General features: G+C 40.2%; 1 protein-coding gene across 1 annotated transcript in view; it reads left to right on the top strand.

Moving 5' to 3' along the window:
* LOC148371620 (tumor necrosis factor receptor superfamily member 11B-like) overlaps window positions 1-13,623 on the top strand; it is a 43,013-nt gene that overhangs the window by 18,223 nt on the left and 11,167 nt on the right. Inside the window, exons 2-4 of the mRNA XM_088327907.1 lie at window positions 5,848-6,075; window positions 8,462-8,606; window positions 12,625-12,840. Of these exons, the coding sequence (XP_088184033.1) occupies window positions 5,848-6,075; window positions 8,462-8,606; window positions 12,625-12,840 (589 nt within the window). The remainder of the gene's footprint in view (window positions 1-5,847; window positions 6,076-8,461; window positions 8,607-12,624; window positions 12,841-13,623) is intronic.

The raw sequence follows: 13,623 nt of genomic DNA, 5'->3' as shown, positions 1-13,623 counted from the left end.
TAAAAGTAAGAGTATACAAGTATGTATTGGATATATGGTATAAAAGGCACATTTAGAACATACTTTATCTTACACAGCCAAAACGGGGTCTGTTAGTGTGACACCTTGACTGTAAACTGTGGTGGAAATTGTGCCCCTAATATACCTGAACGAACCCTTCACTCTATTAAGGTGATGTCAGCTATGTGCCCACTAATCTCTGCTCTGCATTTATGAGAATCGATGATACTTCCATTATATAGATTTTTATCTCTGAACCATATGTACCTATGCACCTATGAAATGAGCCATATCGGCTCGCGAACCATACGTTTCCTGTTCTATAGCATCACAAAATACAGCATTTGACCTTAGATTTCGAAAGAACACCCCGTACGGCTTGACACAGATTTATTATTTGAGGTAGAATGTTGTTTGAGGTAAGCGGCTTAAGAAGAAATACAAACACACGGCCAGGAGGGAGGTCAGCGGTGCGCGGTGATAAAATAGTGTTTTGCATTGTGGTGGTGGATGGGGAAAGCCCAGCAGTAACCTCCGACAGTTACTCTAACAAACAGCAGCCAGGAGAGGCGACCGCAGAAAGGACCGCAGCCATAACACATAAACACACAGTCCCACACATGCAATACATTATCCTGCACATGCACGATACGTGAGAGTAGGTGCTTATTGTTTTATGCGAGGATAAAACAAAAACCGATATGAGGGAGCACAGGCGGTCGCGCGCAACGGCGAGGTCGCGTCGGCCAAAGGGAAAGTCCGCAGGACCGTTTCCGAAGCCGAGAGAAAGCGGGCTGTTGGCTGACATCTGGACCGCATGTGTCCTACCCGGTCTGCGTGGCTTCATGTCAAGCACGCTCGCTAACTGACAGCTTCGCTTCCAAATCTACTGTGAGCTCTTCAGGAAGATTCAGTGCTCAATTAAATGATGAATGAGGCTCTGTGATGTATGAATGGCTGGAAATTCCTTGAGGGGTTCTGATAAACTTCATCTAAACTTGTGTCTGGTTAGTGCTGCCTTCTCACATTTATCAGGGCTGAGAATTTTTTCTTGTGATTTTTTTTTTTTTTTGTTCCTGTTTGTCTAGGTTCTTATCAGGTGCTCTGGCTTTTTTTTAAAGTCCCGAACCGTGTTGGGCGCGTTACTCAAAAGCAGTATTACAATTACCCCCATCCCGTCTGTTGATAGTTCTACCCCAGGTGGTGCTACACATAGAGTAGAGGCAGTTTCTAGTGTCAACACCTATAATGCAGCTGACCAACATGCTAGCCTACCTTCACCTCAGGTCAGACCCACATCTACGCCAAATTCCACGAGTGAAATTTCTGAGGGTTTAGCTGATCACATGACAAATATTATTAAGGAAATAGGACATAAATTGGCTAATAGCATTTTCTCAAATATACAGTCACACAATATAGTAGCTCCTGACGCTGCTGCCACACAAGATGTAGCAAACAGATTGAGTCAGCCTAGTCATGTGTCAGATGGATCACAGGTTCAGGTGGTTACGCAGAGAAAGGTTAAGGAACCGCCGTCATTTATTGGGGATGGCTTAGACTCAATAAAAGTACATGAGTGGGAAGATCTAATGAGGACATTTATTAAAAAAAGTAATGTGAGACTTGAAGAGCAAGCAGAGGAAATCCTTATGCATTTGAGAGGAAAAGCTGGCTTAATGCGAGAACCATAAAGGATGCCTACCCACTACCGCATCAAGCTGATGCTTTGGCCGCACTTGGGGGGAATGCCTTTTTCTCCACGATGTACCTGACGTCAGGCTACTACAATGTCCCCTTGCACTATGATGACAAAAAGTACACGGCATTCTCATCACCCTTCGGGCTTCACGAGTACAACCGGCTCCCTCGGGGACTTTGCAACAGCCCAGCAACATTTATGAGGATGATGATGTCGATATTCGGTGATCAGAATTTCATGAGCCTATTATGTTACCTCGACGACCTGATGGTGTTTGCTCCCACAGAGGAAGTTGCACTCCAACGCCTGCAGATGGTGTTTACTCGCCTCATGGAACACAACCTCAAGCTCGCACCCAAAAAGTGTTTTTTCCTCAGACGGACTAGTTACTTGTTACGTCATTTCAAAGGTAACTGAGTACCCCCCAGATTACTGACTCCATAAAGTAGTGTTTTACTCAAAAAGTAACTAATTATCTCATCTCATCTCATCTCATCTCATCTCATTAGCCGTACCGCTTATCCTCATTAGGGTCGCGGGGGTGCTGGAGCCCATCCCAGCCATCTCCGGGCAGTGGGCAGGGGACACCCTGAACTGGTTGCCAGCCAATCGCAGGGCACACAGGGACAGACAACTCATTCGCTCATTCACACCTAGGGACAATTTTGGACCGGCCAATTCACCTGAAATGCATGTTTTTGGAACGTGGGAGGAAACCGGAGTGCCCGGAGGAAACCCACACAAGCACGGGGAGAACATACAAACTCCGCACAGGAAGTCTGGAGCTGGATTTGAACCCACGACAGGTTCCCATGACATGAACTGTGCTGCGCAAGCGCTAACCACTGCGCCGCCGTGCTGCGTAACTAATTATAGATAACACTATTTTATACAATTAAATTAACCTTCTGAAATTGGTTTAAAATAGCCACATACTAAAAGAAATCTTAAAAAAACATGTGTCCACAGACCTTTGGAGGCAATGAACCCTTCATTACTCTCGGCTTGTTCAATCATGAGAGTTTTTTAATCAGAGGTCTCAACCTCAATTGACCATAGGGACTTGAGGAAACGGGAATAAAGAAAAAAAAGATAAGAATAAAGAAAAAACAAAATAAAAAGGTGAAGAAAAAGAGAAAAGCAGCAAAATGTCCGACAATGCTCCATCTAGGTAAGGATAATGCAAATTTCTCCACCTGTGAGTATTTTAAAACATGGACAGTTTTTTCCTTGTTCATGTATTCATTCACTGTTTTTGACATTTAATTTAGTGGACTATAGGCTCTTTGATTTAAAATATAAGAAAATTTCATAGATTTCAATAAAATGTCAGATTAAAGAACACAAACATGTTTTTGAAGTTCGAAATACTATTGCCAACGGCCGTTAACCTTAAGGTAGGAAAATAATAATAATAATGATGTACTATTAGTTATATTAATGAGTTTGTATCCATTATTTTGTCTACATAATAACATTTCCAAAATGTAGGTATTCAAATATTTAAAACAAAACATTTCATACATATAGGTGAATTCATATAAGGTCATTTGGAAATCAATGCATGCTGTCTAAGTATTTATTGAGAAATTAAAAAAAAAACAGAACAGGATCAGGACCCAATCGCCTGATGTTCTCACACAAGCCTTTATTTTACAGGAAATGGGGAGTCATGCATGTTAGGCAGCCGGCTTGGAAAGACAGGAAGCCAGAGACCGACGAGATCGATTCCAATTGCCCGAGTTGATACCGGGCAAATGGGGTCGATACTGGACAGGACGGGACAGACAAGATAGATAACGAATCAGGATATTGAAAGTAAACAGGAGAAACTAGGCGGGAACAAAACCTGGAGAAAATAACAACAAGACAAAAACAGACGGAAACAAAACTGGAACCCGAAATTAAACAGGACAAAAATAAACGGGAACAATACCGGACTGGAAATATCAACAGGAAAACAGGACCGAGTCAGATCCCACGTCTTGTAGGGCAGAAGTTCGTTTGACGGGCTGAAAAAGGAAGCAAGAGAGCGCTGAGCGTAATATAGACAGAAAGCCAATCTCTCAACGAGCCGCAGCTTGGTGCCACACGGGCGGGGTCAATTGGGCACAATGGCCACCATGACACACACAGGCGTGGCCAATTGGGCGCCATGGCAACCATGACAAATATGTTGGTTGCAATTTATTTAAAACTTTTTTTTGACAGCATTTAAAACGAAAATAGGATTATTTTCACAAATGTCCTTTGTCATATGTAATAGGACCTTTATTTTATGTTGTTTAAGTCACGAGGCGTCGAACTGACACAGATGGAGGACAACAAGCAGACCGAATAGAAGGGACATGTTTGAAACCCAACAGCGGGGTGTTTATTTATCAACAATAATAATAATACTTTACCCAGGAGAAGGGAATGTTGGACCAGAACTGCTGAGAAGGGAAACTTGAGTAGGAGTGTTAGGGTGGTGAAAATCTTGAAAGGGAGATTTGGGAGTACCTTTAAAAATATGGCCGGAGCGGAAGATCCTAGGACGAAGAGGGAATTGAAGAAGTAGGTCTGGTAGCAGAAGTTTGAAATCTTGAAAGGGAGCTTCGGGAGTACCTTTAAAGGTGGTTGGAGTGGCAGGTCTTGGGGTGGGCTAACTTAGAACGAGGAGGGAACTGAAGAAGGAAGTCATGGGAGGAGAAGCCTGTAGTCTTGGCGGGTGAATGTCTTTGGGAATCAAAACGACTCAGCATGATGTTGGAGTGTGGAGTATTTATGGTAGATGTGGCTAATTGTATGATTGGTATCACTGAGAAGGAGGAATAGTGAGAGGGACTGGATAATGGGGTAATGCTGCCATCTTTGGAGAAGGAAAAGGACTGCAGGCACCAAACCATGACAGTTTATGTGGGACTGCATCAAAGGCACTGCAAACATTTTACTGACTACAAGTGCATGCGCTTCCCTTAGTACAAAAACAGCAAGGTTTAAAACAGCTCGCATTAAGTGGTAAATGTTAAATGTAAGAATTTGCCTTTAAAATTAGAATTATCAAGGACGAGTGTAATAAAGCGACAATTGTGGGCAGCAGGGAGCTTTTATGACTTTATCTGCCTTCAAAACAGCCTTTGAGTAATGCATCCACCCAATCAGAGACCTAACGCTTGAGTATGTACTTTTTCAAAGGAACTCCACAGCATATGAGCATCATTCCATTATATAGAATCTGTTTTATCTTATAAAAGAAATACATTTACTTAATAACACGGGTGTATTCGATGAAAGGCAGACATAATTTAACTTTGATCTTGTTTCATGTGCATAGAAGCGCTGACAGGGAATCTCGAGTGTGAAGCCTCACAATCTGGTCGCTGGCAGACTTGAACCTCTCTTACAATGAGGGAAGCCGGCAAATCGCCCAGTAGATTTCAGCTCCCCTTTCCTTCATTTGTCACTTATATTCAGGACGTTGCCTGAGAAGAAAAAAACAAGTACAGTGAGTACTTGCTGTTCACCATTGATCAGTTTTTGGTCCATTATTTCATATGTACAAGCCCGGAAACCCGATCAGCATGAACCCTAAGCTGGTCATATTTTCATTGTTGTGCGATATACCATTTCATAGTTGGCAGGCACTTTATAGGACCAGCTATTTGTAAAGCAGCTGATGTTAAGTCAGTAGGCTATGTTCCTCAGTATGTATTTATCTAGACTAAAACATTTACTTTAACTTTTTTAATTGTTCAGAAACCGCTTAGCGTTTGCCAAAAATATGCCAAAAGTAGGAAGGAGAAATGAGTAAAAACAGACCTGATGAAATCATACAACAATTACAGCTTGTTTTGCAACATTATAATGTGACTAAGTATTGCTCACAAAGCGCTAGCAACAAAGCAAATTGATTGTTGGGAATTCATCTCTTAGATTATATTTTTCTCAGGCTTTTACAAGCGCAGCAATTGACCAGAGGCCAACAGGTCCACCAGGAGCAACAACTTTACAGCTCTGACCTCTCTGTCAACTCGCACTTACTGGAAGCCTCCGGGCAGGCCTCCGCTCCGGAGTTTAGAAATATTTCATGCTCCGTCCCAAAAAAGATGTCATGATCTGCATGCATCACACTTGTTTATTATTTTATTGTTCCTTTGGTGCAGATCTTCACAGCTTCCCTCACATGGGCATTCCAACAGCAGGACGAGCCATCCAAGTACCAGTATCGCGACCCGGTGACTTCTGACCTCCTCTTGTGCGACCAGTGTCCCCCTGGCACGGCCTTGAAGAAGCATTGCACAGTTCACAGGGACACAGAGTGCCAAGCCTGCCCGGAAAGGCACTTTGCCAACAGCTGGCACTGGGGGGACTCGTGTCAGTCATGCACCTTGGTAGGTACAGCAGTCTGATTGAAATACTATAAACTCCAGACTAAAAAGACCCCATTAAAAACCTCATGCACAAATTTAAGGAAGACACTCAACTTTCTTTATGTACAAGCCATAAAATGAACGCATTCCATTTCTTACATTTAAAAAAAACAGAGGGGAAATGTACAGTACAGAATAGAGACACATTCTGCCGTGAATAAAACAGTCGGCTGAGTCCAAAGTTGTCAATCTTAATCATCTAGCGCAGCAGTCACCATTAATTAAATTGTCATTAACATAAATGCAGGAGTGCTTTTAAAAGAAATTTAAATTAACTGTACTGATTAAAATTCAGAAGCCCGTACAATCACAACTGTTGTGATCCAGCGTGCCATCGTTCATCAGGGGGCACTGTGCCCTGAAAGACTGCATTATTCCTCTAGCCGTGAGTTGTGTGGACTGTGCTTTTTGTTTATGTTTCCCCTTACACCCCTGTGCTGAGCACCTTATGTTTAAATCCCCTTTTCCCCCAAAATAAAACTGCCAATGTGTCGGAAGTTTGGGTTAAACTGCCAAACACAACAACAGCTTGCACACATGCACTGATCTCAGCTCCCCTATCCCTTGCGCACATGACCGAGTGATGGAGACCAAGTATTGCTACTAATAAGTTACACATTGTACAGTGCCACTGAGCAGATAGGGGAGCACCACCGCGTCTATGTGGGGCCCGGCATTGTAACTGAAAAAAATGCCCGGCGCATGTCCAAAGTTTCCCCTTACCACCTTGAGACAATCCGCCTCGTGAAAAAAAAAAAAAAAAGAATTAGCCGCATCATATTGAAAGCCACAGTGTTTAAAATATGGAGAAAATAGTGGCTTGTAGTCTGGAATTTACAGTATTTCAATACTTCACTTAAATTTTTTTCAACCTTCCCTTCCTAAATTTCACTGTAAATATTGTTTACATTTGGTTTGACTGGAGATTGTGCGAATGCCAGGCTGCCTTTAAAGGTGTAGCGAGCCCTAAAGACTGATGGCTGTGACAATTCTAAGGAAATAAGATATTCATACAAGATCTTGATAAGGTAACATGTGTATCAAGTTTACAAATTGTATAAATTATTAGAACTAGAATTTGAATTACTGTAATAACAGAATTGTCGTTATTGTCATTGATAACAATGAATACTGTTTATTGTTTACAACAACATTACACATGACAATCTAGGATAAACCCGTATTAAAGACTTCCAGTGATAGAGAAGAAAAATAATAGTAAGATAAATAGGCACAATTTTTACAAGGTAGTCAAACATTTACAACTTTTTTAAAAATGTCTAAAAATTGGTCATGGTGAAGTAGAAGTCTTAATGTTGTAAACTGGTTGTCTCGAAATGGCCACTTTTGGAAACCCCTTGACCTACCCTAAGAAAATTGTGTGAAACACGATGTTTAGTTCTTAAGATTGTGATCAAATTTGACAAGGTACCGGGTAAGGCTTCAAGCTAACGTTTTCAGCTACGATGCCCATTGAACAATCATCTAAAGCCATGTGATTGAAAAAAACAAACTCAGGTGATAATAATAACTTTCTGTTTCTGTGTGCTCCAATTTTGATTAATTAATAGCATTACTTAGTAGCATTTGCAGTGATTTTTCAGTTTGGAACAAAGCCTTAGTGTGTAACCTTTCAAAAGAGACCAAATCAATCTAGGTTTTACAAACGATTCACAAACAGCATTCAATTTACTTTGGGTATGTCTTGGATTGGGATTTCAAGGCAAGTTTTAAAGGAAAGTAAATGTCTTATTTTTTCAAATAATTTTTTTTACTAATTAAAATATGTTTTAGGTTTCTCAATTGCTGTGAAATGTACCAAGCAAAAACAGTTGCTTGATGATAGGAGGTCGCTGGTTCAAGCCTCGGCAAAACCAACAACTTATGGATATAATGTAGTCTCTTGCCCAAGTGTGAGTTCTTTAGTTCCACCCTGGCTAGGTTGGAGGCTAAAATACTAAATAGGACCGACTGTTGTTAGTTTTTCAAAAGACCTGTTTTTCAATTCAAGATTCCAGGCACACACGCAGACAGAGGATTCATGCCTGTTACTTCACTTACTTAACGGGCCAGAAAGTTCTCCTCCATTTATGGATTTGCTTCATATTGTGTTAAACTTCTGTATCCTCCCTCTTATCTTTTATGTATTTGCAGGACTATGCAATACTGTTTTCAAAGGATGGTTTTATTGCATATCTTATTATCTTTGGGGAAAATATACGTTGGAGGCTGTGGTTGTTATGGAACACCTGAGGGACTTGCACAGTGTCTCGGACGAATCATTTAGCAAGTTGGCCACTTAACGAGTCGAGTAAGTGCTCTTGCCCTCTGCCTTGTCCATATTTAGGTATGCAAGGAAAGACAGTTGGTGAAGCAGGAGTGTAACAGCACCCACGACCGAGTATGCGAGTGCGCAGCAGGTTTCCACCTTGTGGTTGAGTTCTGCATCGCGCACAGCTTCTGCCCGCCCGGCTCTGGAGTGGCAGCGCTTGGTGAGCGATCCATAGTTTCTTTTGTCTTTTATTAGCATATTTGGTATTGGAGTAATCCAAAAGTAATTGAAAGTAATCAAGTTAAAGTAACCCTACCCAACCCTGTCACTAGCGTACCATAGTATTTTATCCTTTTAACTGTTAAATTACTCTGAACTGTAGGATTCACTATGTCGAAAACGATTTTTGATCATGGGTTTTCTTTTCTTCTGCGCCTGAATGATTTATTTCATTTAGACTGCACGGAAACTCATTCAAACTGAGTATTATTTGAGTCATAATATTTAGCGCCAATGTTTTTTTTGCTGAAAACAAATCCATCTTGTCTTTTTATTCTGGCACACATTTTACATTGAACATAGTATCCCTCGCTCCCTGCACCTATGACGTTTATTACCCTCTATTCTTATTACCCTGTAATTCACACACCGCCGTAGTAAAATACGAGACAGCTTTTTTCAATGTGGGTTTCCCCTTACTTAAACTACTTGGCTCCTTATGTAATGGGCACCAATGTGGTTGTAGGACTCAACCACAAGATGAGCGAATACCGCTTTTTCGCCTTGATGTCAGTCATTTCCTTCCCACTCGGTCACCTAACATTGCCTGTTGACTTTGAGATTGTTTTTTTTTAAGAGTTGCAACTGGACCTATATTAGTGGGCAGAACAGTTCCACTCAGGCTTTGAATTTTGCAGAATTTTGTCCTAAGTGCTATTTAAAAGATCAGAAATGATAAGAGTTTATATCATCCACCCTTGGTGTCTTTGATCTCCTGTATGGACCTCAAAAAATTGTTTCTCCCTACTTAATATCAAACACTGTAAACCACTTGCATGTTAATTTTGTAGAGAATGAGGGCACTCACATTTTTGGGTAACAAATCTACAGTGACACAGGTGCTAAGTATTTCAGGGGTGCTCCTTATGTAGATCACAATCTACTTTTGGATCCCAGAGGTAATACTGGTAGATCATGGGAAAATGTATTCAGTGCATTGTATTTGTTGGAACAAACTGCTATTTCAGATTCAGATTCAGATTTAATTTATTGTCATTCGTGTACACGTGTATACAGTACGAAATGTCGATACATCTGACCCGCACAGTTTCCTTGAGCGTCAGCCGGGATCGATAAGATTAACCATGTCTTCGTCAGAATTTTAGCGCAGCAGTTCGTCATCTCGCGGTTTGATGCCACTTCCAGTTGTTAAATGGTCCAGTTTATTGTCCGAAGTGCGAACGTTGGAGAGGAAAATGGATGGGAGAGGCGTTTTGAAGGGTTTAGCCTTTAGCCTAGCGGTTAGCCCGGCCCGACAACCTCGCTTCCTCGTCCGGTCACGCCGCTCTCTTGCCACTCTGCTTCGCTGCTTTGTAGGCCGCTGGGTCTTGTTGACATAGCATTCCGTGGCTAATAAACATTCCCAAGTGGTCGTAGCACCGAGCGCTTGATGTCTGGATGATCGCATTTCCAGCAAAAAAAACTGCGATCGTATATTTATCTGCAGTTCGAGCCGACTTTGTGCGCCGTCAAAACTGAGTCAAAGACTGGGTCTTTTGGCCGAAGTGTAAAAAACTGTAGCGAGCCGATGTAGCCGCAGCCGAACAGGGGCATGCAGATTCCCGCTGAATCGTCATTCGTTTTAGTTAGTTTTTAGTTTAATCGAAGAATGTAAATAGAATTCACAAAAAAATCAGTTTCTGCCCCTACACTTTTTTATTTTTTATTTCTCAGGGCCATCTTTCAATTTATTTAGCGGTAAAATGCTGCATGTAAGCATTATATTATTAATCATTTCTTTGCAAGACCACTGCCTTGAAAAAAAGACTGACCTGACACTTTTTACTATTGGGCTGTTGTTTTGTCTTGAGTTAACACATTTTTTTTTTTTTTGGATTGCATTGAAAAATAATATCAGCATTTAATTACACAAGCAAGGGACTTATTTTTCAATGCAGATTGCCCCTAAATCATCATTCGTTTTAGTCAGTTTTTAGTTTAATCAAAGAATGTAAATAGAATTCTCAAAAAAATCAGTTTCTGCCCCTACACTTTTTTATTTTTTATTTGTCAGGGCCCTTTAGCAAATGAAATGCTTTTGTATAAACATTTAAGGGTATCCTTGTCCTTGTCCAATTTCCTCTTTTTGCCATTTTATGGAAGAGATTCACAACTAAAGAGCAACGTCCTTGAAAACATTTAATAAGTGGAACCAAGACAAATGGTTTTAGACAGCAAAGCTATAGAAGATTGACTGCTTTAAAAGTAACAAATAATTATGACCAATCCTACTTCCGCATCTTCAAGCTAAATGGGAAAACATCCATATCTTATTCGGTATTAGTCTTTAGTCACTTTTTCAATGAAGAACTCTGTGCGCACCTCGTTTTGAAACCTGTATTCACGGTTGACAAAATGAAAGCGAATACAAACAGCAGAGATTCTAATAGACTTTGGGAGGGGCACTAACTCAAACTGGGCTACTTATTGATTTGAGGCATAGTCTTGCACAGTATTGTTTTATTAAATCATCTAAGTTCACAAATGTAAATAAAAATTATAAATAATATATACAATAATATCAACATTGTATTGAACAAAATGAATATAAAATAGCTTTATTATTAATATTTGTTTTTATTTGTGTCTTTTTGTTTGTTTGTTTGTTTGGAATATATATATACGATAGATTGGTTTGAGTTATGTCAAGTCATGTTTATTTGTGTAGCCTGACCGAACATTTTGTAAGCCAATAGCAAGTCAAATTGTTGCCCCCTAAAATAAATAACAATAGCTTTTTCTGCTTAAATCATACTTTTCAAAGATATTAATATACAGAATGACATGTTTAGACACCGATGAAACATCTTTTGTGATGATTCCCCTTAGACGTCAGGTTCGGGCATGAATTCTTAAGCATTAAGTTGGGCCGGGCCAGGCTTCTTTTTTGCTGTTTATTATTTGTTTATTTATTTCGTGGTAAACCTGCACAGAATGCACGCTGTATAGCATTCTTACTTTTGCTCAAGTAATTGTTTCTTTGACTACTTTTTACTACAAATTTAGTAATACTATTCTGAAGTAACAGTGCTTTTACTTGAGTAATAGACTTTGGTGATGCACTCCAGAACCGCGCTTACTTGATATGAGGGACCAAGCATAAAGTAAACCTGAAGCTGCACTTCAGGTTTACTTTGGACTCCGTACCTAGAATTAAGTAAATGGGTTGGGTTTGGACTGGTTTGGGCTTCTATACCCGCAGGCCAGGTCAAGTCGGGCTGGATTTTTTTTAGGTGGGATTTTACCTCTGATTTCCCTGCAAAAAGAAAAACAAATTATTTTAACAATACCTTTAAAGTAGCTTTAAAGTTCAACTTTTGTGTTTTCTGTGTTATAAAATTTTGGGCATTAACACCATCGTTTCTTGACTAGAATTGTGTTTAGCATGTCACAGTAGGGATGATTCTCAATGTGTATAGGGCAGCCTGGAGACAAATGTGTCTAGTCACTGCTACCCTTCAGTTGGCATTTTTGTCAAAAGGTTCAACTCCTTTGACATTTGACTGAAGAGGTTCAACAAAATTTCCAGCAAATTAAACTTTATTCTCGTTTACAGTACTGTGTACAGTTAGGAAAGTAAAAGCCAACAATCTTGCTGCTAGAGTGATGTCATCACTCTCATAATGACATGGTCATATGTTGTGGTTGAACGTTTCTTAGAATCAGATTACCGCACTTTACCATAAAACATCAATGTGGAGTCATTTGACCTGAAATAACAGCTTTTAAAATAATTTGGTTTGAAATAAAGAGAATGGCATTTCTGTCATTGCCATGGAACCCATGTCTTAACTAATTTAGTGCCTGAGAATTCCCATCCAGAAACCCATACATTAATGTGTTGTGAGACATGAACAAGCGTGACGTGAGAGGCCTGATCCAAATTAAAATGCATAATTTTATCTTTATTTCATTGTATTTACTATAATGATGTTTATCTTTAAACATATTCCTTGCAGGTACACCAGTGAGAGACACTGTGTGCCAGCAATGCCATCCTGGTTCTTTCTCCAGCATGCGCTCTTCCACTGAACCGTGTCGGCCCCACAGAAACTGCTCGGACTCAGGACTGAAAACGCTAAAATGGGGAACGGCAACTTCAGACAGCATCTGCGGGAGCCAGGAGCAAATTATGGCCATCGATTGTGCTCATCAGCATACTTTATGTCACACAGGTAAGATTTTTATTAAAATAAAATGAAATGAAATGATCTGCTTTTATATAGCGCTTTTCAAGTCAATGACTTCCCAAAGCGCTTTACAATGTGCTCCACATTTCCCAATAGCGGCCTTGTATTGCAGCCATGTAAGACGCTAACCTGCTTATTGGGGGTATAAGGGGTTCAGTGTCTTACCCAAGGACACTTCGACATGTAACATGGACGAGCCGGGATTCGAACTGGGATCCCTTGATCCCAAGACGAGCGCTCTACCTCCTGAGCTACTGCCGCCCCAGATTAAAAATTGATCCATTGATGCTTGAGATACGTTTCTCAGTCCATGAATTGCAGGAAGTTGGAATTAGTCTCGATGATTTATTTATCTGTTTTAGATGATGGGTGGAAATTTTGTGTGGTCCTGTTTTCTGACCAGATTTAGGCTGACATATACACCTCAGCTACTTTAAAAAAAAAATTTGTTGAGGATTTTTGTTAAAATAAGAGCATTCATATTTAAAATACAATAAATTATGTTCCAATCGGGCAAGATATTAGCATTTTTATTTTGCATTTTAAAACTATGAACGTAGAGGTACTTTTTTGTAATTTTAAGATTTGTTACTCTCCGTCGCCATCCCCTGGCTTACAATCATGATCGAAGCTCATGCATCAAGCACGTGCCATCATGCATTTCGCGCTTTCTTTTGAGGTTTGGGTTGGCGTTTGGACTGTATTTGAAACAGGCCTTTTCTTACTTACACCATTTTTATGCTAAACTAAGAAAAACCATAATGCCGA

Source organism: Urocampus carinirostris, chromosome 2 (assembly GCF_059441175.1).
Source record: "Urocampus carinirostris isolate Australia breed hairy pipefish chromosome 2, RoL_Ucar_1.0, whole genome shotgun sequence".
Classification (NCBI taxonomy): domain Eukaryota; kingdom Metazoa; phylum Chordata; class Actinopteri; order Syngnathiformes; family Syngnathidae; genus Urocampus; species Urocampus carinirostris.
The sequence above is the reverse complement of the archived record's forward strand: the minus strand, read 5'-3'. Positions and strand labels throughout refer to the sequence as shown.